Here is a 23,656-nt window from a genome sequence, read left to right as displayed (position 1 = left end):
GAAGTTTTTGTGCTCTGCCACTCTCTGTACAAACATATATATAGCCCTTTTCGTTCTAGGTCCTTTCCGTCACTGTCGGATTTAGGCTTGATTTGGTTTTGCGACCACACTTTTTAAAATACGAAAATAATTTGCTACCATGAGGTACACATGCTTGTTAGTTGGAAATACAGCTACTTGTTTGTTGGAAGTACACTTTCCATTTGTATGTAACAAAATTGTTCTAATCAAGGAGCTCAGGTGAGCCCCCTATTTCATTCATCACCAAACTGATAATACAACCTCAGGTTTGTCCGGTTCAACTTAAAAACATAAAACACCAGCATGTCATGGGCGAGCCTCCCATGTACAAACATGCAAAACAGAGCAGCAAATTTGTCCGGTTCAGTTTATAAAAACAAGAGCATAGCAGCATGTCACTCCAACACCCTTACTTATTCGTTACAAAACCAAGCAATATCTCTTTCTGAAAGCTGACTGCCATTTAAAAGAAGCTCATCACACATGTTCCAGCGAAGCTCCAAACTTTGTCATCCTTCAGCTCTCCGATGCCACCAGCAGTAACCCCGCGCCCCTGCTACCTGCACATCCTGAAATTCTTTTCTCTGTAAGCTAGAAACACCCAATATTTAACTTTGCAACCTACTCAGCTGGGATCCATAGGAAAAATATTTTTCAACCAATTATCGTTCCTCGTTCTCTAAATATACCAAATAACAGCCGCTACCCCTACAGTAACCAGGTTCCTATTTGTACTACTGAAGTGTAACACCCATGCTAACCGGAAGTCAGGAACAGTATCAAAACCACAGGTTTTCCAAATATAACGAGGAACCGAACACCAAAAATATATGATCCACTGACACCTTTCTACTGTAAAAGAAGACAATCTTCCTGTGCACACTACCTCTATGATTCAGATTATATCCGGTTAAGATAATATTTCTGAATGCTAACCACAGTAATAATTTGATCTTAATTAACTAACTTTTACATACCAAAATTTTCTGCAGGGTCGTTTCACTTCTGAGCTTCCAGAGCTATATGCATAGAATGAACAGATAATACCCCTATCCAGAAATCTTGCTTATTTCTCGGACTAAAACCTTCACAATCAGTAGGCCCCTTCTAAATTTTAGAGCAGTGAAAGTAGTGCTAGGACTCGAGAGCTACAGAGATATGCTTACATCAAACTAAATTGTATAACATTGAGTACTTGTCACTTGTCATCTAAAACCAACATCCGTGATCCACAAACCTTCCCAAAAACTACTTCTGTCCCCCACTACCAACTATCCTTCTACAAGATTGCAGAAAAATCATAAAATCATTAGCTTTCATCGGCACATGCCAAAAATGAGATTGAGCAAGTTTCAGACTACACTGCCAACTTCACTTTTCTCACATTCTTACGCTAAGCAACATTTGTAAAATACCTTCAAATCTATTTAACTTACATAGCCACTGGTGAAGCGTCGTTTCTCAATACAACAGCAAGCTGAACTCTAGAGATAGAGAAAGAAAATATGATCTGTAAATACGTACATACCGAGAGCCCACCTGATGCACTGTGAATCCCTCTGTGTCAGAAATCAGTTCTCCTAGTACTCACACAAATCGTCATCATGAGCACCTTGAGAGATTTAGATATCAAAATCCATGCAGGAAGTAATAAGGTCAGTCCATAATTAAGAAAAGAACACATACATAAACGCACAATTAATCAGTCAGGTGCGACATGAGTACCTTCTGCTATACCCGGGATCATATGAATATAAATCTTGGGATGGTTGGTATGGGCTTCGAGGACATGCCTCACCGCAGCCTCCGCTTCCTTGGCCTCTCCAACCCTCACTCCACCACAATACATATAAAAATGTACATGCCGCCAAAGGGAGAGTAGGTTCCCCTGCAAGCCCAAGTCGAAACCATGGTTACCATCCTCTTTCGCCACCTGCACGCCAAGACTGAACTCAACTACTTCCGCCCTAGGCAAAGCTCCTGGTTCAAACATTATTTGCGCTGCTGATCTACAATTCAACACAAAGTCAACCATACAGCAGAACCCATCTGCAGGGATGACTAGCAGCCGTTGTGTTTGGTGGGTGCTTACTATTTTCAAAATGCGAAGGGACAACAACCCCCCAATGATTTGCACGTCCTCCTGCTGCATTTCCTTCACTCTAAAGAGGATTAACTGGGAGAGGTTCGAGAGATGTGAGGCGTCTCTCTTTATCCACCCTCGCAGTACAGAGATTTGGCTGGGCATCAATGACACAAATTCGTGGAGATGTACAGGAGGCACCCATCGTTCTCCCAAGAGATCCATCAGTTCAAAAGATTGTTCCGTGGAATTGCAGTAAATAACTAGACTTTTGATGTGATGCTGGTTGCACAGAGACTCCACGAAACCTTCATACAAATCGAAACTACCATCCTTGAAGCGAATCTGAAGCTCCCTCAGCCTTGTCAGGTTGCCAAGCTCTTGTGCAATAATGTTCAGAGACATCTGAATCGTCTTCAGCACTTCAATGCATGTAAGATTCTGCAACACGCCCGGAGCCACCTCACACATATGAACATTTAGGCAGATTAATTTTCTCAACTTACAAACAGACAGCGGCAGTGCCTGTAGCTTATCATTCCATCCAAGATCCAACACCTCCAGAAACTTCAGGTTTCCTATCTCAACCGGGAGTTCACTAATTCCAGTACGTTCAAGACCAAGGTACCTTAGGTGAATCAAGTGTCCAACACCCTTTAGGTTATGCTGCAGGCTGCTACTTTTCCCAGGACTACAGTCCGATAGATCAAGTACACGCAGAACTTCAAACATTGACAGAGCTGGCATGATACTAACAGCAGGTGGAAAGATAGTAATTGACCTCACTCGCGACATACTCAGGATATTTGTGAGAGGTTTGGCAGGACGATCTTCATTTCTATTTTGAAGGGACAAACGACGAACATTACTTTGTGAAGACATGTTATCCCGAGTGCCATCTAATACATTAACAAACTTTGCTTCATGCGACAAGTTGCAGATAAGGTCCAGAACCATATCATGTACACGGCAAGCATATACCTGTCCCTTAACATCATACAATGGCTGGATCATACTTCTGTTAATAAGCTGGTTGAAGTAGTTTAATCCAAGCAAAAACAGGCTAGTCCCTTGATTTCCATGCTGGACAAATCCCTCGGCCACCCACTTCCATATCAGTCTATCTCTAGCAATCTCTCTATCTTCAGGGTATATACTTAGATACAATAGACAAGTTCTCAGGTGATAAGGTAGATCATAATAGCTGAAAGATAGTATCCTCCGCATCTCTTCTAAACTGTTATCTTCTGTTAGTCCAGAGCCCAGGGACTGCAACAGAATATACCACTCATTCTTTGGTTTCACCTTCTGGCCACCAGCCAAAGCACTAGCTATAGTAATTATGGCTAGTGGGACCCCACCACATTTCTTCAGAATATCTCTAGACACTTGTTCAAATTCATTTGGGCATCCACTCTCTCCTGAAAATATTCTTTTGTAGAAGAGCCTTTTGGAGTCATCCGTAGAAAGTGGTTCCATTTGATAAATTGAATCGTCGGATGACGAGCAACATGACTCAGAGACATTGAGAATGCGGGTTGTGGTGATTAGCCGACTGCCTAGATTGTTCCTGTTAGAGAAAGCAACGTTGATGTCTTTCCACAAGCTTTCATCCCATATATCATCAATTATGATGATGTACCTACATCAGTTTAGAGTATTAGTGTATGGTCTATTGAACTGGCAAAGCTATGTATGGATCATATGAATATATGGGTGGAACTATGTATCGAGAATGTGTATGTTAGAAACAAACTAATAATAAGCATGAGTCCCGATCTCGACAATCTGATTTAGAACCATGTATTGTCATTTATGAACTGCCAATCAGATGATGAACAAAATGAATACAAATTTAAGATTCAAGGAGTAAAACACAAAGAGCAAACTGCTGGATCGATGCCCATACATGGAAGAACATTTAATTGGTTACAACATTTCAAATTTTACAATAGTTTAGGTAGATCTACTGGCAAGACCCAAGTACTGATTGGACCATCAAGTTATTATATGGCTGCTAATAAACTTCCTGGAGACTCAAATTGCATGGTATTATCCTTTCATGTATATTGCTGATAGTAAGTTTCCAATAAAGGCGTAAAAGGAAAATATAATGTGATACTGAAGATCAAACTTAACTTCCTGTATGGGCATCAATCCAACACACGATATCTTAGGAAAATTCTAGGGTAGCCTTTGGTGCGAGATGCACGCTTTTTTTTAGGACGAGGCAGGCTAGGAGAAAGAAGGAATTTTGTGTTAAAATATTGTAAAGTTTATCTCCCCTTCCCTTCCCTTTACTAGTTGGTGCATTATTTGCTAGTACAATCTTCATTATGCTCATTATTTGGTATCTTTGGTACTGTACGGGTAATACTGCAAATTTTAGCATGCTCCCTCTTAACTCCCCTTTTTACATGTTTTAGCAAGTTGAGATGGATTTCCTAAACCAATGGCAATAAAATTCAGCCACCGTAAAGATTGCAACGAGAAGTTCTCACTATGTACTTATATACTCTTGAAATTTAGCACCTATAACGTTACTGTCAGTAGCAAGAAAAAAGCTGCAGCTGCCATGTATTGCATACTGTTATATACATAGGGTATAGTGAGTCGGTTTGAACTTGACAGACCATGACAGCCTAGTGCTAGCCAGGATGACAAAACAGAGTTGGCTGCTGCTACAAGTTGTAAGTCAGCAGTCTTATGTTAGCTAATGAAAACTAAACCGACCTAATGCTACTGGACACAGGGATTATCCTAGCATTTGCAATTTAGTGCAAACTACATATATATCAACATAGGTGGCCCTAACGGAAAAAATTATCCCAGACCCTTCCACGTGAGGTTAGAATATATTGATACACTATTAATTGTATAACTATTTTTTCAAAAGGAGGAATAGCCAGGCCTTATTAATTGTATAACTAGCATAGGAAACAAACATATCATAATAATGTCATTTTTGTTCTAACTGAAGCATACCTCTTGTTCTGGAGGAACTCACGAAGCTTGTCGATAAGCTGCTTTGCATCCAGTATCGCAAGATCTGAATGCGAGTTGCCGAGTTCAATGAGGATATCCCTAAAAACCTTCTTGATGTCAGGGTTCCGACCGACGGGGACAAATGCATGACAATCAAAATCACCTTTAATCTTGTCGTATACTGCTCTGGCAAGAGTGGTCTTGCCCAACCCACCAAACCCAACGATAGAGACCTTTTTCAGTCTCTTGTTAGAGGCATCGTCGTCGGACTCCAAGGAGAGCAGCCTCATGAGGTCCTGATCCCTCTTTCCGTAGATGCCAACAAGCTCAGTCGCTTCTGCGTACAGAGCACGGAGACGAGGATCAATTGCAACTGCTTTCGTAGGATTAGAAACAACACCATCGAGCTTGTTCCTGTCACGCCTAGCTGCCACCTCCTGGAGCTGCTCCTTGATTTCCTTGATGGCGTCCGCTATCCGGTGGTGATTCTTGCCTTTCTTGAACAAGCCTAACATCTTGCTCTTGAGCTCCTTGAATCTGCCGGTGTCGTCGTGAGGCTGCTGAATACCTTCGACGCGTACGAGGAACTTGTCAACGACATCCTCCATGTTGTAGGAGAGCTCTCTGACCTCGTCAGCCCAGAGCTTGACTTGCCTGTCAAGCTGGTCCCGCGGCACCTCGCCAACCTTGATGAGGGCAGCGTGCATGCTCTCAAGCTCCTTCCGGAGGAACTCGACGTCTTTCTTGACGCGCTTGTGGAGGTTGTACTCCTCCATGAGCAGCTCGCCCAGCTTGGGGAGAAGGCTGCCCATGGCACCCGTGACCACCTCCATGAGTAGGAGTAGGAGCAAGCTTTCTCACCCGTCACCACCTCTGGAACAACCTGGAGACCGGAGCTGTAAATTGTGATCCAGGTTGTGTGAAGCTCTGAACTCACTCTAAATTTGAGCTCACTGACCTTGATGCTTCGGTCCTACAGGAGGCGAACATCAGAACACGGCGGCTGCGGGACTGGATGCGGAGCAGAGGAAGCAATGGCGCACGACAGGGGAGGCCGGTGTGTGTGGAGGTGGGTGCGTTGGATCTGGAAGAAAATGCGTGTGATCGTGAATGTACAAAGAGTTGTGAAGGGGAAAGGGAATGCTTTTGGTGTGTGGGTGTGGAAAGAAGGAATGCGCATCGCTTGGTGGCTGGCATGATCATGACAAGCACTACAGAAGATGCAATCTGTGCGAACATGGTTGCAGAGAAGGAAAGAAGAAGCACCATCATTATCTATGCACATGGAAAGCATATATGCACCCGCAAAAAAAAAGAAAAAAAAACATATATGCCCTGCGTACTGAGCTCTCTCCCCGTCCTTTACTCAACCTATTAAAATTTCAGGTGCAAGCTCCATGATAGAAAATCATCCACACTGATAGAAAAACTGGTACTCGATACATGTCCCAGGAGGACAGCAAGTGAAGCCATTTGGAAGACAAAAGCGTTTCAACTGCATACACACTGATGGCTTGTTCGGTTAGGCATGGTTTGGAGAGGATTGGAAGGGATTAAATCCCTTGCAAGTCAAAATGCTCTTCAAACCTCTCCAATCCCCTTCAATCCCTTTGGTGAGGGGATTAACCACGTCGTTACAGTGAAAGAGAAAACACGTTGAGATGGTGGGCAAAGGCTGAGATGCTTCCTGTTGTTGGGTGGAGATCAAAAGAAAGAAAACACGTTGCTTTTGCTGCAGGCATGGTCGTGACAATCACTAGAAGATGCCGTTTGGGTAAAGCAGAGGACGACGGAGAAAAGATATATAGGACAACAAATACTTGTATATTTTGCTTCGGTACAAAACAACCCCACCACCCCCACTTAAAACTTGAAGTTAAAGAAATTTTGATGCATAATACAGTGCACTAGCCTCTTTGATTTTTTTAAATTCAAATCATTTGGCGATTGCTCACCACGCCTGCCTCGCGGTCTAACCCATCAATGTTTCTCCTGGACGCACCGCATGAAATCCCCACTAGCTCGTGGCTGCCAAGCAGACTATGCTTTCAATTACCTCGGCAGTCACCAGTCGGCGCCCAATGCCACAGCTTCTCCTTCCAAATTGTAAGTACTAGATGCATGTGCGCGCCTTGCTGCGCCGTTCTACTTTTCTACCTTTTATTTGTTTGATTGTTAATTCATGAAAAGATTGCTTGCTTCTCTATTTGCAGGTCGGGGGTTGTTTTTTTTTTCATGGGCCTTCTGTGTTTTGGCTTCCATAATTTTGGGGTGAGAACACCCTTTATTGCATTGCAGGATATGTCTAGATGCTAAGACACGTCATCATTTACTTTGTAGGATATTACTCACTTTTTTACAACTATTGTTCTTTACAAAAATGATATGTTAGCAGCACTGCCAAAAACATATCCAAAGTAGTGGTTGGCGTCAAGCATGTCCCCGGTCTCTGCAGGGTTAAACCATAGTACTGGATGGACATGATAATATTCATCTGCAAAACTAATTGAAAACTATAATATGCGTAACTGAGGCTTCTGATTATAGTATTCATCTACAACAATCATCCAACTCTGTGATTTACCCAATCAATATTTCGTAATTTACCTTGGTCACATACAAATAATACAAGACACCAACAATTATGGTCTGCAATAATGGTACAAAGGTAGTGAAAGTGAGAAATACTTGAAAGTTGCAGCACTACACCAAAGTATATGCCTTCTGGTTTTCAATATTCATCATTCATACGCATAGTTAGAATTAAAATAGAAAGAACTTAGTTGAAATAAAAGTAATGATTTGCACTGAACTAACAAACGACGAGAAAGGGAATGAAGCATGTTTATAGCAGCCTCTAAGAGGAAGAGACTGAAATGGAAGGATGAAGAGATAATAGCACATGTGATTGATCTCAGTTTTCATTTGAATGTAACATTACTGATGCATTAATAAGGCCTGATCAGCTGTGTACATAAGCGATCCGGTGACAATTAACCAAATTATCTTCATAGGAAAACCTAGTTATCATCTTGTCTTATTGTTTTAGTGCCAATTAAGTTTAGTTAGAGACTGCGTGCTCCTTAGGCTTGGAACCATATCCAAATTAATACTCCCTCCGTTCTAAAATATAGTACATACTTTGTTTTGAAAAGTTAAACATACCAATGTCTGACCAAGTCTTTCAAAAAAATCAACACCCAGACGTACTATTATAGTTTATTTATTTAGTACTCTAGATATTGATGGTTTATTCTAGAAACTTGGCCAATGGACATCTTTGACTAAAAAAACTAATATGCACTGCACTGTGGAACAGAGGCAGCATAAAGCATGCCATGTATAAACTGTGTGATGTTGTTAATCAACAAGCACGGAAATGGTACTTAAGCAGTAAAGCATGAGGCTTTCAAATCAAAACCTTAAACGGTGAGATAAATTCCCGGTATAATCTACTACTTGTTTAGCATCAAAGCGATCGAGATTGAATTTGAATTAGGCTGCCAAAGAAGGAAAGGATGACGGAGGGAGATGAAGGAGGTATCGAGAGTTGTACTGAGACCTTATGGGCCATGGCGTATTGATGAAGGTGACCAAGTTCCGAAGACGATAGTTGTCTCTATGCCCTGAGCGTTGTCATCGTTGGATGTTAATCGCACAAAAGAAAGGGACAAAGATGGAGGGATGGGCGTGGTGTGTGGTGTGGTGGTGGACAGGCAAAGCCCGTGCAGCCTTGTGGTGCGGAGGAGGCGGTGTGGGACGGGCGCCCATGCAACCGTGTGGTGCGGAGGAGGTGCTGATGGACTGGCGGCGCCCGTGCAACCATATGATGCGGAGGAGTAGGTGATGGGTCAGATGCTTGTGCAATTGTGTCGTGCGGAGGAGGCGGTGATGGATCGGGCGTACCACCATGAGAGAAGGGGAGAAATATGGAGAGACTGGCGGGGCATGCGGTGTGGTGGTGGACTGATAGCACCCATGCAGCCACATGACACAGAGGAGGCCGTTATGGGCCAAGCTGGTGGTGACCGTGCCGCTATGCGATGGTACATCACTTTTATAAGCGTGGATATAGTTGGCCGCATCATTAATTTTCCTCGTACCAGATATACATGAGCGACATGTAACCCTTTTTTTCTCTCGCAAAAAAGTAGTCCCTCTGATCTAAAATAAATATCGTGGTTTTCAGGGAGTAAGTGACATATAACACATCAAGTGCTGGACACACGTAGTTGGATGGTTGACCCAAATAGTAAACAATACCTAATGTTGGATGGTTAGGAGGACATTGGTATCCCCTGCCTCCAAAGTTGAAGTCTCATACTTGACATTGGTGATCACATTTTCTTGGATTTATTCTAGACCTTTCAGCGATGTGCGTTCAGTGGGAGGATATGTTTTCATCAACTACAAAGGTGTTTGTGAAGACTTTGTCAATCTCAAGATGATGTGCCGGCAGGTGTTTGTGAAGACTTTGTCAATTTCAAGATGATGTGCCGGCTCAGTCTCTCAGAGATACTCACTGGGATATGATGTGCGTGCATACATTTATAGGGATGAGTGTATGTTCGTGTATGCGAGTGAGTTTAACTGTAATGTGTTCAAGAAAAAACAATACCTACTTACCTAATGAAAGACCATGATTTTTCTAAGAAAATCAAGGTGATTTTTCTAGAAAAATAAAATAAAAGACGTGGTCGCTTTGACCATCCCAGCCCCAAAGCGCTCACAACGCTTAATTTCGAAAGAGCTTAGATATTGTGGTGATTGTGACTTTGTACCAACATGGCATCAACCAACACGATTGCTAATTCAAAAGATCCAGATCCACGATTTTTTTTTTGAAGGCCAGATCCACGATTGCTAATTTCTTTTTGAGGCAAATCACACAACGATTGCTAATTCACTCCCTGGAGCTGTTTTTTAAACACCCCTTAAACTATTGGCCCACGTCCCCACCCTTCGATGGCCCAATACCGGTTCATTCATATTTGGCCCGAGGCCCAGTTCATGTCAGGCACAATTCGCGAAATCACTAATCGAATAGTACTCCTTTAAAGATCACTCTCATCCCTTAGGTTGCGACAAGTGGCGTACTGTACGCCTGCCACTTGTCACAACCCAGGAGTTTTCTGTTTTTTCAAAACGTTTTATCTCTTAAACCCTGCGTTTAAATCTTGAAACGTTTTCACCGTTGAATTCCTCGCGTCGAGATCTTCAAAACTAGGTCCCATGTTGATAGTTTTTGACGTTTTTTTTTCACCAAATAAAAACGGAAGAAAAAACCAAACCGGGAGCATTTTTTTTCCTTTCCGAAAAAGTCATGGCTGTGCCTCTCGTGAAAGCAAAACCGTGCCTCTCACGGAAGGAAAAAAAAGAAAACACAAATTTTCCTTTCCGAGAGGCATGGCGTTGTCTCAAGCCAAAGCAAAACCGTGCCTCTCGTCCAAGGAAATAAAAAGAAAACACGTTTATTTTTCCTTTTCCGAGAGGCACGGTTGTACCTCTGGCCGAATGAAAAAAATATGCATTTTTTTTCCTTCCGAGAGGCACGGCCTTGCCTCTCGCGAAGCAAAACCGTGCCTCTCATCCTTTTCCACCTCCCGCGAAAGCAAAACCGTGCCTCTCGCGAAAGCAGTTTCCAAGAGACATGGTTGTGCATCTCGTAAAAGCAAAAAGATACGCGTTTTTCAAGCAAAAATAATTTTTTTCATCCCAAAGCGAAAAAACCTGGATAAAAAGCCGAACTGCACTAGACTGCCTTCTGTTTTGGGCAGTAGCATCTGTAGGCTGCTGCACCGATCTTTCTGCTTACTTGAACTGCACTAGACACGTGGATCTGGGTCTTTTGTTGACTGCTTACTGTTTGCTGTTGATTGATGAATGCTGAGATGTGGATTTTGCACTATCAGTTATGAGATTTTTAACCTTTTGTTCTCATTTTCACAATACTTTGTTTTTGACAATGCTTGCTGAACTTTTACACCATGTTCTGGAACATCGCAAGCCACATGAGAGAACTGCTATCATTGACAAGTTAATTGGGCAGATTGTGCAAATGAGCCAGCAAAAGTTTTTTTGAAATGTCATTGAGAAGTGCTTAGCTTTTGGTAACCCTATAGAGCAGCAGATCTTGATTGGTGAAATACTCGAGTCTACTACTGAAAGTGAACCTCTTGAGGTCTGCGTTCTTTCAGCATTTTTTACCAAGCTCCCAAGAGAATCTACATGCCAGATATTTGTTAACCTTGCTGATCTACATGTATATGTCCTTGCAGGTGATGATGAAAGATCAGTTTGCAAACTATGTGGCGCAGAAGGTGTTGGAGACTTGTGATGACCAGCAGAGAGAGATGATCCTTACAAGGATCAAAGCTCACCTGAACACACTGAAGAAGTACACCTATGGGAAGCACATAGTCGTGCGTGTAGAGAAGCTAGTTGCTGCTGGAGGTATGTTTTGTCATAAGTATGTACAGATTCAGCATGAAGATCTTACATATGCTAATCATATGTCTGTCTTGCTCTTGTTGATGCAGAGAAGCGCCAGGGGCTTCAACCAGCATGCACCGCCGCCTGAAGGGTGGAACTATGCAGTTGTACAGCTAACAGTGGCTAGGTTTGCGCTCGCGTGTTCCCCCCAACAACTGAAAACCCTATAAGATTGACTAGTAATGGTACCGGCATGAATAAGATACAAATCTTGGTTGCACTGGAGAGAGTGTACATTCTGTAGCTGAGGAGGCAAAGACTAATCTGAGAGACTAAGCTGTAAAGAAGAGGAAGAGGGTGGAGTATGTTTGAACATGTTACTCTGCTCACTGTACAAATTTAGCACTAGAGAAGAGAAGAGAGTGAGAAAGCTGTTAGCTGTCGTAAAAATGTCCGAGTTGAGAGCCGCTGCGACTACTTTTTTAGTTATCCTGTTGTGTGTCTCGTGTCGATAGAAGCAAACAAACCATGATGATGGCTTGCTGTTGTTGTAAGATAAAACTCTTTTCCGCAGTTTAAGCTGAAGTTATTAGTATCAGCTTTGCTGAACTGTTGAACAGTTTGGTGTATTAATGGAGTGTGTCCGTCTGTAATCTAATCCAGGATGATGAAATGCATGACTCAGTAGTTTATGTTCCTACAAGTTTTTCTTTCACCCAGATTCTTGGTGTTTGGTATTTACTGCCAAGCGTAGCTCAGATTTGTAGGATCTGAAGAACACTGGTGTGCTGTAATGCTAGTTTTATCATCAAGTTTGATTAATTCTTATGGCAACAAGTTACTTTTTATTGCTTGATTTTAAAACCATGCAAATAGATTTGGATGTAGCTCAAATGGTAATAGTATGTGTAGGCTATCCATGTCAGATACAATGTTCAACAATTTTTAAAATTATTTATGAATTAAATATGTTTGGTTTTGCACAGTGGTAATTATAGGGCAGAGTAGGATGGTAGGCTCGAAGAAATTAACTGAGCTAAAATTGTGGCGATGAACTGTCCTTGTGATTCTAATTTGCACATCAACAGTCTAGTGTGATTCAAATTTGCACATGAGCATGGGAATGAAAAAATATTAAGAGGGTCATGCTTTTTGCCAATGGAATAAGCATTTGGAGATCATATCCAAAACTTGCATTCATAAATTTAAATTTCTGATAAATCTGTTCAAGAAACACAGCCCCAACATAATAAGCTATTTTGATCATGGACATATGTAAAGCGCAATGTTGTCCCCACGAGCTTAGGACATTCACCAAATCAACCCCCAAGACCCATTTGTTGCCCGACGTTCCCCATTTGTTTGAAAGGCGGACAAGTGGGACACAACAATTTTACTTCTTGTTTGACACGAGAAAAATTCTAAATTGCACTCCGTGAGAAGGGAAGAAAAGGAGTTTGATTTCTCTCATGCGCCAAGAAAAAGATAATGTGGGGTGCCAGTGTATCATAGTACACAAAGAAAAACAAAAGGAAGATGGACAATAATTTATTAATCGCAAGGATAACAAATACAATTCCCAATATTACGCTCCATGGCCTATTAGTGCTGACTGTAGCGATGTGCGGCCTTGTGGTTCCCGGGCCTCGAAAGGCTAATGGCTGAGAATATTACCCTACCGCCTGGTTAAACGCCCAACGTTGTACGTGCCCTACTAAAGCCCACTATTTACCGCACACGATACTTGACCTCTATTTCTTGATTTTTTATATTTTTGGCATTTTTCCTGAATTTTTTATTTTAAAAGTCCAAAACGGGCCGAACGACCCGACATGCCAAAATGGCCTCCTCTGTGGACCGTGTCGTTTCATGCCCCGATGGGCCGGCCCCTTGCTGTGCCAGGCCCGATGGTGGCGTACGCACAACCTCTGCCCAATAGTCCGGAGACAGACCGACGCACAAACTAGCCCTAGCCCTAACCTTCTTATATCCACATCCGCCTCCCTCCATCCCCTGTGTCTCTCTCCACACCATCCCGCCGCCAGCTCTATCGCCCGAGACATAAACCCCAGCTGTCCCCCTCCCCTGATCTCGCCGACCGGCGACCATGCCAGTCCCTCCCCACGACGACGACGACCTCATCTGGCCAGATCCTGCGCCGACTATGTCCGTCCCGCCAGACGACGACCTCATCCAGCCAGATCCCGTGCCTCCTCCCCTAGACGACCGGATCCGGCCAGGACTTGCGCCGCAACATATGAAGAGACTCGTATCCCTAGTCGACAAGCTGCAGTGGGCATGCACCGCCCTCGCCGACCAGGGCGAGGAGAGTGCCCTCCCCGCCGACTGGAACTTGGACGCACTGCCTTCAGTCGCCGTCATCGGAGTATTTTTTATTCATTTTATTCTAGTTTATCGCGGTGATACTCGTCTCATGGTGACATCTTTATTTTATATTAAACTTTTTTATTTAGTCATAAATTATCTTATGGTTAAATTAGTTTTCTTATTGATAAATCATTTTGATACAAAAGATAGAACATGCCAATTATTATTAGATACATATTTTTTTCATATCCAATATTATCGTTTCAAAGTCTTTTTCCTCATGTTAGATTTTTTGGGTTTCTATAGCATATGCATCCTTGATGTCTTGACTAACTCTTTATATGTGTCGTTCACATGACGAATGTACCGTGTATCATTTCGATATTAATATATTACCATTATCAATATCTAGAAACTGATAAAAAATCGTGTATGGATCTAGGATATACCTTGACGAATGTTCTAGATTGTACAAGACTATCTACTTTAGGTGCAACTAAATGGATAATTTTAGTGTACAAAGTGCCAACTAGTAGTTTTTCCTTAAATTATCTTCTCCTCTCCCTTGTTTGACGCGGAGCATCCCTCGTCCATCCACATGGACATGACATCACCATCGCAAGCACCGAGAGGACCGGTGACAAGAGCACGTGCACGCAACATCGACGACGAGGTCACTTCTTTCCTTTTCGAGTCTCGTTCGGAATCACATATGAATCGGGTCCTACCTCAAATGGAGATGTTATGCTTTCTTAGGTACTTGGGAGATTGCCACGAGGAACACGGAGGGAAACACCAAGCTCACCCGGAGACACAAGCTCCTACGGTCGAAGAGAGAAGGAGGAGTGGCTTTGGACACTCCGGGTGCCCGGGCACTTTGGCCCCGGAGGCCCGGCCCCTCCCTGGCGCAGCTCCAGCCGGCCCCGGGTGCCCGGCCGGTGGAGCCCCGGGTGCCCGGCCGCTCCCAGCCGCCGGCCCAGCCGCACCGGGTGCCCGGCCCCGCAGCCCCGGGTGCCCGGGTCACCTCCAGCCGCCGGCCCAGCCCACTCCGGGTGCCCGGCCTCGCTGCCCCGGGTGCCCGGGCCACCTCCCGCGCCGGCCCAGCACACCCCCGGGTGCCCGGGCTTTTGGGCCCCGGGTGTCCGGCCGAAGCCGCCCAGCCCCCTGCACCGACCCCGGGTGCCCGGGCCTGAGTCCCCCGGGTGCCCGCACCACACCGAGAGCCTGCACCCCCTGACTCCCCCCTCCTCTCTATTTCGTCCCTAGACTATATATAGCCCTCTCCTAGCTCATTTAGAGGATAGCTAAGAATAGACACAAATCATAGAGCTTAGCTCATGTACCTCCCCTTGTGGGATTCCTCTTGAGAGAGAAGACTCCATTGGAGTACAAGACCTCCATTGGAGAAGATCCCTAGGGATTCAAGCCCCCCTTGAGGGAAGGATCTACCTAGATCATCAAGCCCTCATCTCCTTCATAGAATTTGGGATAAACTCTACCATGTATCTTGTTTCCCTTTGATTGTTCATGTACCTTGTGGATCTTGTGTGTTTGTTGGTCTAGTGGATGTGTGATTGGACTTGTTCTTGAGTGTTCCTCTTGTTTTCTCTCTTGTGTTCCTCTTGTTCTTGGGGATTCCCCCTCCAATTCGTGAAAGATCTTCACTTAGGGTTCCACCCTACAACATCTTGGTATCATGAGCCATGGTTTCTCACGAAGTTGGAGCCCCCCATCTTGTTTTCTAGCCTAATTTTGTGTGTTCTTCCCCAATTCCGAAAATTCCCCACCGAAAATAGCCCCAAAATTTTTTGTGATTTGTTGGTTTGATGAGATTTTGTTGGATTTGATCCATGGATTTGCTTGGTTTCAAGTGGATCTAGCATTCCCCCATCCATCTCCATCTTTTCCTCCACAAAATCCACCAATTTCTTGCATCTTCCCACGAATTTCCACCAAAATCCGACACCCCAGGCACCCGGACCCCCCGCGCATCCCCGCTGACCCCCCCGGGTGCCCGCACCCCAAGCCCCGGGCACCCGCACCCCCGGGCTGTTTGCCCCTGTCCACCCCGGGTGCCCGCACCCTCAAACCCCGGGTGCCCGCACCCCCCGAATCAACCCACTTCCACTCACTGTTTCGGCCATAACTTTCACCTCTGGAGTCCGATTTTGACGTTCTTTAGCTCGTTGAGTAGCTATTGACACCCCCATCCATTTAGATAGGTTCCAGTATCATTTGGCTCCATCAAAAAATTGGCATTTTGGCATCTTTGCCTAGGCCATCCATCATATCATCCGCAAAACCACCATAGCTTTCCGCAACCTAACCATTTTCGATCCATATAGCATTTGTGGTTGCTTGAGTGATGACTTGAGTCTCCTAAGGTGTTTTGGCTACTTAGGGACGGTTGCTTCATCATCAACCACCACCACCACTTCCGCATTGCTAACTCCGGAACCATAACGCATTCCGCTACCACCATTTGATATTTGCCTTTGGAGATTTTGAGTTTGCGGTTTTTACCGTTTCCTAAGGTGTTTCGGCTACTTAGGGACGGATCTACATCATCTTGGTATCTACATCAAGAACACCGCCACTCATCATCGCCATGAGGTCGTCATCGACATCGACCACTTCACCAATTTGACACCCTAACCGTAAGCAAGAACGGTAACCTCTATATCATCTTGGTATCGTGGTATCCCTTCATTGTACATTCTTGCCATTACATTGTTAACTCTTAGCCCATTTTGCGTCACTTGCCTATCAAGACTAGCCATTTGAGTATTGCCGGCAACGTTACTTGTGCACATTAGTGATCCATACCTTCCATTGCATACATACCATATCATATTGGTATCATCTTGGTATCATCATATCATCCCTTGTGTCACAAGATCGTTCCCGCATATACACAATTGCTATCTTGGTTTGTGCATTTTGCATAAGTGGCCATATCAAAAAAAGAGAATAAGCTTTTAAGCAAAAAAAAGAGAGCAAAGAGCTTGTGAGCAAGAGCCATAGCATCATACCACATTGCACATAAGATTGTCATATCCAATCATCTTGGATCATCTTGAGAAGAACACCGGGAACATCATACACATAGCATACTTGGGATCGAAGTCTCATACATTTTGCATCTTATAGGTTGTGCACAAGTGTCGTATCCGCCTATTGAGCAATCGTGCTAGCGTCTCTCTTGAGTTGTGCAACACGAGCGTTTTCCGTGGATTCCACATTTTGTGCTCATTCCTTGGTTGCACGACCCCATTTATCTATCCGTGAGTGTGTTTCCGTGTGCCACATATTTCTATTGGTCTACTTGTTCCACTTGCGAATTTGTGAAAGTTTTCCAACATTATTGAATCTTGCTAACATTTTGCATCAATTTTTTGTGCCACTATCCTCACCGAGCTCCACCATAAGCTTTACTTGATAGGTGTGAGTGAACAAGTCCGGTACCAATTCCACTATTCTTTCATCTCACATTGAGTGAAACGGGATACATCCTCAACTTTGGGAAAAGGTAACTTGGTATTGTTTATCTCATTTCCTACTCACCTCTACTCGAGTCTTGTGATGGATAGGCAAGGCATTTCATCTCCGGTCTTCCACGACAACGACATTGCAAACAACTACATCACCAAAACGTCCATCTTCGGACTACAACGAGCAATGCAAGACATTGAGCGACTCGCCATCGACATTCGCCAAAATGAAGCAAGGATAAGGGACTACCTCGACACCAAGTTGGCCGAACAAAGGGATCAAGTACGAGAAATGGTGGCCAACTACAAGCCTTCTTCCCCTTCGTCATCTTCAAGGCGGCGACGCTCAAGTGGCCAATCTTCGGAACGTCATCGAGCTAAAGCACTACAACACCATCAACATGAAGATGCTCGCGATGCGTACACCTACAAGTCCCAACAAGCTCTACATCAAGCTACGGCCAAACTTCATGAGCACAAGAGAAGACCGCGAGACAAGCACCACCAAGACGGAGCTACGACTACTACCACCACTTCGGCATCTTCGCCAAGTGTTCTCAAGGCCATCCACGACGACGATGACGAGATGATCGAGCATGGGATTTTCCCTTCGGTCATGGAGGAGAGCGATGATGTGGCATCTTCGGCCTTCATCCACGGCGACGACGACGAGATGGTTGAGCATGGGATTTTCCCTTCGACCACGGCGACGTATGATGACTTGAGTGACTTGTGCCACCATATTGAGAGTAAGAGTGACTTCACCACTAGCCCCATATATGACGAGTTGCCCCAATTCCCATGTGAGGAGAGCCACCACCACCACCACTTGAGTGATTTGAGTGACTCCACCATATGTGACATTGAGTGCACCTACCTTGAGGGAGTGAGTGAGCCACCACCACATAGAGAGAGTGAGGTAGTTGATAGGGCATGCGAGGCCATTTCGATTTCTAACAACTTAACCTCTACCTCTATTGTGCCTTCTCATTTGTTGATAGGTCCCATATATGATGACGCGCCGATCCTCGACGACTTCGTCCTTCCTATGGACAAGACGATGGCCATGGTGGAATATGATGCACCCCCCACATGGTTCCGTCAAGATGAAGATGATGACCACCATTTGGTCTTTGCCACCTCACCTACACCACTTGAGTGGAATGAACAAGGTAAAATAGGCGAAGGTGATGCTCTAGTCCCACTAGTGGACATTCTTGACATTGATTGCTTGCATGATGTTGATCCACCTATTTCCATGCTTCATGCTAGTGCGATTTCCCCATGCGATGATTTGCCCATTTATGATGATTATGATGATTCTCATGTGGAGTCTATTAGTTGTGATGCCATGTTACATAGGATTTCTTGTGACAATTCTCTAGGTCACATCATGTTTGATAATCCGCTTGACTTGTCATATGCTATGCATGAGATCAATCATATGTCTTATTTGCAATCTCTTCATAGTGACTATGCATATGCCATTAAAATAAACCCAATTTGCACTTATAGCATAGATGACAAGCCCATGGTTATTGGCATTTGTTTTTATTGTGATGATATTGATATGCTTCATTTGCATCATTTATCTCATATGCCATGCCATGACCACCTAGCTTAGGATATGCATTGTTTTGGATGTTGTCAATATTCTCAATGTGATGTTTCCACTATTGCTCATGAGGAGACCCCCGTAATTTCCTCATACATTTTCGGAGATTTTGATTCATCCTATCCATTGCATGATCCCACTACTTGTGTGCACCATATGCTTCCCATGAATAAACATGCTATTGATGTGCCATATGTTGGAAATATGCCCTAGAGGCAATAATAAAAGTATTATTATATTTCATTGTTCATGATAATTGTCTTTTGTTCATGCTATAACTGTATTATCTGGAAATCATAATACACGTGTGAACACATAGACCATAATATGTCCCTAGTGAGCCTCTAGTTGACTAGCTCGTTGTGATCAACAGATGGTCATGGTTTCCTGACTATGGACATTAGATGTCGTTGATAACGGGATCACATCATTAGGAGAATGATGTGATGGACAAGACCCAATCCTAAGCATAGCACAAAGATCGTGTAGTTCGTTTGCTAGAGCTTTGCCAATGTCAAGTATCTCTTCCTTCGACCATGAGATCGTGTAACTCCCGGATACCGTAAGAGTGCCTTGGGTGTATCAAACGTCACAACGTAACTGGGTGACTATAAAGGTGCATTACAGGTATCTCCGAAAGTATCTGTTGGGTTGACACGGATCGAGACTGGGATTTGTCACTCCGTATGACGGAGAGGTATCTCTGGGCCCACTCGGTAATGCATCATCATAATGAGCTCAATGTGACCAAGGTGTTGGTCACGGGATCATGCATTACGGTACGAGTAAAGTGACTTGCCGGTAACGAGACTGAACAAGGTATTGGGATACCGACGATCGAGTCTCGGGCAAGTAACGCACCGATTGACAAAGGGAATTGCATACAGGGTTTGATCGAATCCTTGACATCGTGGTTCAACCGATGAAATCATCGAGGAGCATGTGGGAGCCAACATGGGTATCCAGACCCCTCTGTTGGTTATTGCCCGAGAGTCGTCTTGGTCATGTCTGCGTGTCTCCCGAACCCGTAGGGTCTACACACTTAAGGTTCGGTGACGCTAGGGTTATTAGGAAGACTAGTATGTGACTAACGAATGTTGTTCGGAGTCCCGGATGAGATCCTGGATGTCACGAGGAGTTCCGAAATGGTCTGGAGGTAAAGATTTATATATGGGAAGTCCTGTTTCGGGCATCGGGACAAGTTTCGGGGTTATCGGTATTGTACTGGGACCACCGGAAGGGTCCCCGGGGTCCACCGGGTGGGTCCACCTGCCCCGGGGGGCCACATGGGCTGTAGGGGGTGCGCCTTGGCCTGCATGGGCCAAGGGCACCAGCCCCACATAGGCCCATGCGCCTAGGGTTCAAGGGGGAAGAGTCCTAGGAGGGGAAGGCACCTCCTAGGTGCCTTGGGGGGAGGGAAACCCCCCTTGGCCGCCGCCCCCCTAGGAGATTGGATCTCCTAGGGCCGGCCACCTCCCCTTGGCCCTCCTATATATAGTGGGGGAGAGGAGGGACTTCATACCTTGAGTCCTTGGCCTTTGGTTGCCTCCTTCTTCCTCCCCAACACCTCTCCTCCTCCGTTGTGTGCTCGGCGAAGCCCTGTCGGAGTACTGCTTCTCCACCATCACCACGCCGTCGTGCTGCCGGTGGAGCTGTCTTCCTCAACCTCTCCTTCCTCCTTGCTGGATCAAGACGGAGGGGACGTCACCCGTGCCGTACGTGTGTTGAACGCGGAGGTGCTGTCCGTTCAGCACTTGGTCATCGGTGATTCGAATCACGTCGAGTACGACTACATCATCACCTTGTAAGCTTCCGCACGCGATCTACAAGTGGTATGTAGATGCAAACTCTCTCCCATTACTCGTTGCTTAGATGAACTCATAGATGGATCTTGGTGAAACCGTAGGAAAAATTTTAATTTTCTGCAACGTTCCCCAACAGTGGCATCATGAGCTAGGTCTATGCGTAGTTCTCTAATGCACGAGTAGAACACAATTTGTTGTGGGTGTGGATCTTGTCAACTTACATGCCTCTACTAGTCTTTTCTTGCTTCAACGGTATTGTGGGATGAAGCGGCCCGGACCAACCTTACACGTACGCTTACGTGAGACCGGTTCCACCGATTGACATGCACTATTGCATAAGGTGGCTGGCGGGTGTCTGTCTCTCCCACTTTAGTTGGAGCGGATTCGATGAACAGGGCCCTTATGAAGGGTAAATAGAAGTTGACAAAATCACGTTGTGGTTATTCGTAGGTAAGAAAACGTTCTTGCTAGAACCCAATCGCAGCCACGTAAAAGATGCAACAACAATTAGAGGACGTCTAACTTGTTTTTGCAGCGATTGATCATGTGATGTGATATGGCCAGAAGTTGTGATGAATGATGAATTGTGATGTATGAGATCATGTTCTTGTAATAGGATTCACGACTTGCATGTCGATGAGTATGACAACCGGCAGGAGCCATAGGAGTTGTCTTTATTTTTTGTATGACCTGCGTGTCATTGAAGAACGCCATGTAAACTACTTTACTTTATTGCTAAACGCGTTAGTCATAGAAGTAGAAGTAGTCGTTGGCGTGACAACTTCATGAAGACACGATGATGGAGATCATGATGATGGAGATCATGGTGTCAAGCCGGTGACAAGATGATCATGGAGCCCCGAAGATGAAGATCAATGGAGCTATATGATATTGGCCATATCATGTCACAACTATATAATTGCATGTGATGTTTATTATGTTTATGCATCTTGTTTACTTAGGACGACGGTAGTAAATAAGATGATCGCTTGCAAAAAATTTCAAGAAGTGTTCTCCCCTAACTGTGCACTGTTGCTACAGTTCGTCGCTTCTAAGCACCACGTGATGATCGGGTGTGATGGATTCTTACGTTCACATACAACGGGTGTAAGACAGTTCTACACAGCGAAAACACTTAGGGTTAACTTGACGAGCCTAGCATGTACAGACATGGCCTCGGAACACGGAGACAGAAAGGTCGAACACGAGTCGTATGGAAGATACGATCAACATGAAGATGTTCACCGACGATGACTAGTCCGTCTCACGTGATGATCGGACACGGGCTAGTCGACTCGGATCGTGTAACACTTAGATGACTAAAGGGATGTCTAATCTAAGTGGGAGTTCATAATTTTGATTAGAACTTTATTATCATGAACTTAGTCTAAAACCTTTGCAAATATGTCTTGTAGATCAATGGCCAACGCTATTGTCAACATGAACTTCAACACGTTCCTAGAGAAAACCAAGTTGAAAGATGATGGCAGCAACTATACGGACTGGGTCCGGAACCTGAGGATCATCCTCATAGCTGCCAAGAAACAGTATGTCCTAGAAGCACCGTTAGGTGACCCACCTGTTCTCCCAGCACTGCAAGACGATTTGAACGTTTGGCAGACTCGTTCTAATGATTACTCCCTCGTTCAGTGCGGCATGCTCTACAGCTTAGAACCGGGGCTCCAAAAGCGTTTTGAGCATCACGGAGCATATGAGATGTTCGAAGAGCTGAAACTAGTTTTCCAAGCTCATGCCCGGGTCGAGAGATATGATGTCTCCGACAAGTTCTACAGTTGTAAGATGGAGGAAAATAGTTCTGTCAGTGAGCACATCCTGAAGATGTCTGGGTTGCACAACCGTATGACCCAGCTGAACATTAACCTCCCAGATGAGGCGGTCATTGACAGAATCCTCCAGTCGCTTCCACCAAGCTACAAGAGCTTTGTGATGAACTACAACATGCAGGGGATGGTGAAGACCATTCCTGAAGTGTACTCGATGCTGAAGTCAGCAGAGGCTGAAATCAAGAAAGAACATCAAGTGTTGATGGTCAATAAGACCACTAAGTTTAAGAAGGGCAAGGGGAAGAAGAACTTCAAGAAGGACGGCAAAGATGTTGCCGCGCCCGGTAAGCCAGTTGCCGGGAAGAAGTCAAAGAATGGACCCAAGCCTGAGACTGAGTGCTTTTATTGCAAGGGGAAGGGTCACTGGAAGCGGAACTGCCCCAAATACTTAGCGGATAAGAAGGCCGGCAACACCAAAGGTATATTTGATATACATGTAATTGATGTGTACCTTACGAGTACTCGTAGTAACTCCTGGGTATTTGATACCGGTGCCGTTGCTCATATTTGTAACTCACAGCAGGAGCTGCGGAATAAACGGAGACTGGCGAAGGACGAGGTGATGATGCGCGTCGGGAATGGTTCCAGAGTCGATGTGATCGCCATCGGCACGCTGCCTCTACATTTACCCACGGGATTAGTTTTGAACCTTAATAATTGTTATTTAGTGCCAAGTTTGAGCATGAACATTGTATCTGGATCTCGTTTGATACGAGATGGCTACTCATTTAAGTCTGAGAATAATGGTTGTTCGATTTATATGAGAGATATGTTTTATGGTCATGCTCCGATGGTCAATGGTTTATTATTAATGAATCTCGAGCGTAATATTACACATGTTCATAGTGTGGATACCAAAAGATGTAAAGTTGATAACGATAGTCCCACATACTTGTGGCACTGCCGCCTTGGTCACATTGGTGTCAAGCGCATGAAGAAGCTCCATGCTGATGGACTTTTAGAGTCTCTTGATTATGAATCGTTTGACACATGCGAACCATGCCTCTTAGGCAAAATGACCAAGACTCCGTTCTCCGGAACAATGGAGCGAG

The 23,656-nt window shown here is 44.6% G+C and overlaps 1 protein-coding gene and 1 long non-coding RNA gene across 8 annotated transcripts; one reads left to right on the top strand and one right to left on the bottom strand.

Annotated features, from left to right (window-relative positions):
- Nucleotides 1-235: 235 nt before the first annotated feature.
- LOC119316574 (disease resistance protein RGA5-like) lies at nucleotides 236-6,188 on the bottom strand. Of its 7 annotated transcripts, none has more exons than XR_005153077.1 (5): nucleotides 6,048-6,188; nucleotides 5,090-5,972; nucleotides 1,747-3,746; nucleotides 1,550-1,633; nucleotides 236-590 (listed from the first exon to the last, which is right to left on the bottom strand). XR_005153077.1 is itself a non-coding variant. In XM_037590914.1 (5 exons), the coding sequence occupies exons 2-4, from the start codon at nucleotides 5,920-5,922 to the stop codon at nucleotides 1,602-1,604; spliced, it is 2,865 nt and encodes a 954-aa protein (XP_037446811.1). In that variant the 5' UTR covers nucleotides 5,923-5,972; nucleotides 6,048-6,188; the 3' UTR covers nucleotides 236-590; nucleotides 1,561-1,601. The 7 variants fall into 7 exon arrangements, 6 of the variants coding, with proteins under 6 accessions (XP_037446811.1, XP_037446819.1, XP_037446826.1 ...); XM_037590914.1 differs by having other exon boundaries at nucleotides 1,561-1,633; XM_037590922.1 differs by having other exon boundaries at nucleotides 236-581; nucleotides 1,561-1,633.
- Nucleotides 6,189-11,240: 5,052 nt separating this feature from the next.
- On the top strand, nucleotides 11,241-12,342 carry LOC119316640. The gene is made up of 3 exons (XR_005153131.1): nucleotides 11,241-11,270; nucleotides 11,368-11,542; nucleotides 11,629-12,342. It is a non-coding gene; the product is annotated as an uncharacterized LOC119316640 (long non-coding RNA).
- Nucleotides 12,343-23,656: the final 11,314 nt, after the last annotated feature.

This window comes from Triticum dicoccoides, chromosome 1B (genome assembly GCF_002162155.2).
Source record: "Triticum dicoccoides isolate Atlit2015 ecotype Zavitan chromosome 1B, WEW_v2.0, whole genome shotgun sequence".
Classification (NCBI taxonomy): Eukaryota; Viridiplantae; Streptophyta; class Magnoliopsida; order Poales; family Poaceae; genus Triticum; species Triticum dicoccoides.
This window is presented reverse-complemented; position numbering and strand designations above follow the sequence as displayed.

Bases quoted from the DNA above. Each gene is read 5' to 3' on its own strand.
- LOC119316574 (XM_037590904.1), bottom strand. From the start codon at position 5,922: ATGGAGGTGGTCACGGGTGCCATGGGCAGCCTTCTCCCCAAGCTGGGC. The intron at 3,747-5,089 runs GTATGCTTCAGT...AAACTGATGTAG, and splicing joins GAGTTCCTCCAGAACAAGAG to GTACATCATCATAATTGATG. The intron at 1,634-1,746 runs GTACTCATGTCG...AAATCTCTCAAG, and splicing joins GATCCCGGGTATAGCAGAAG to GTGCTCATGATGACGATTTG.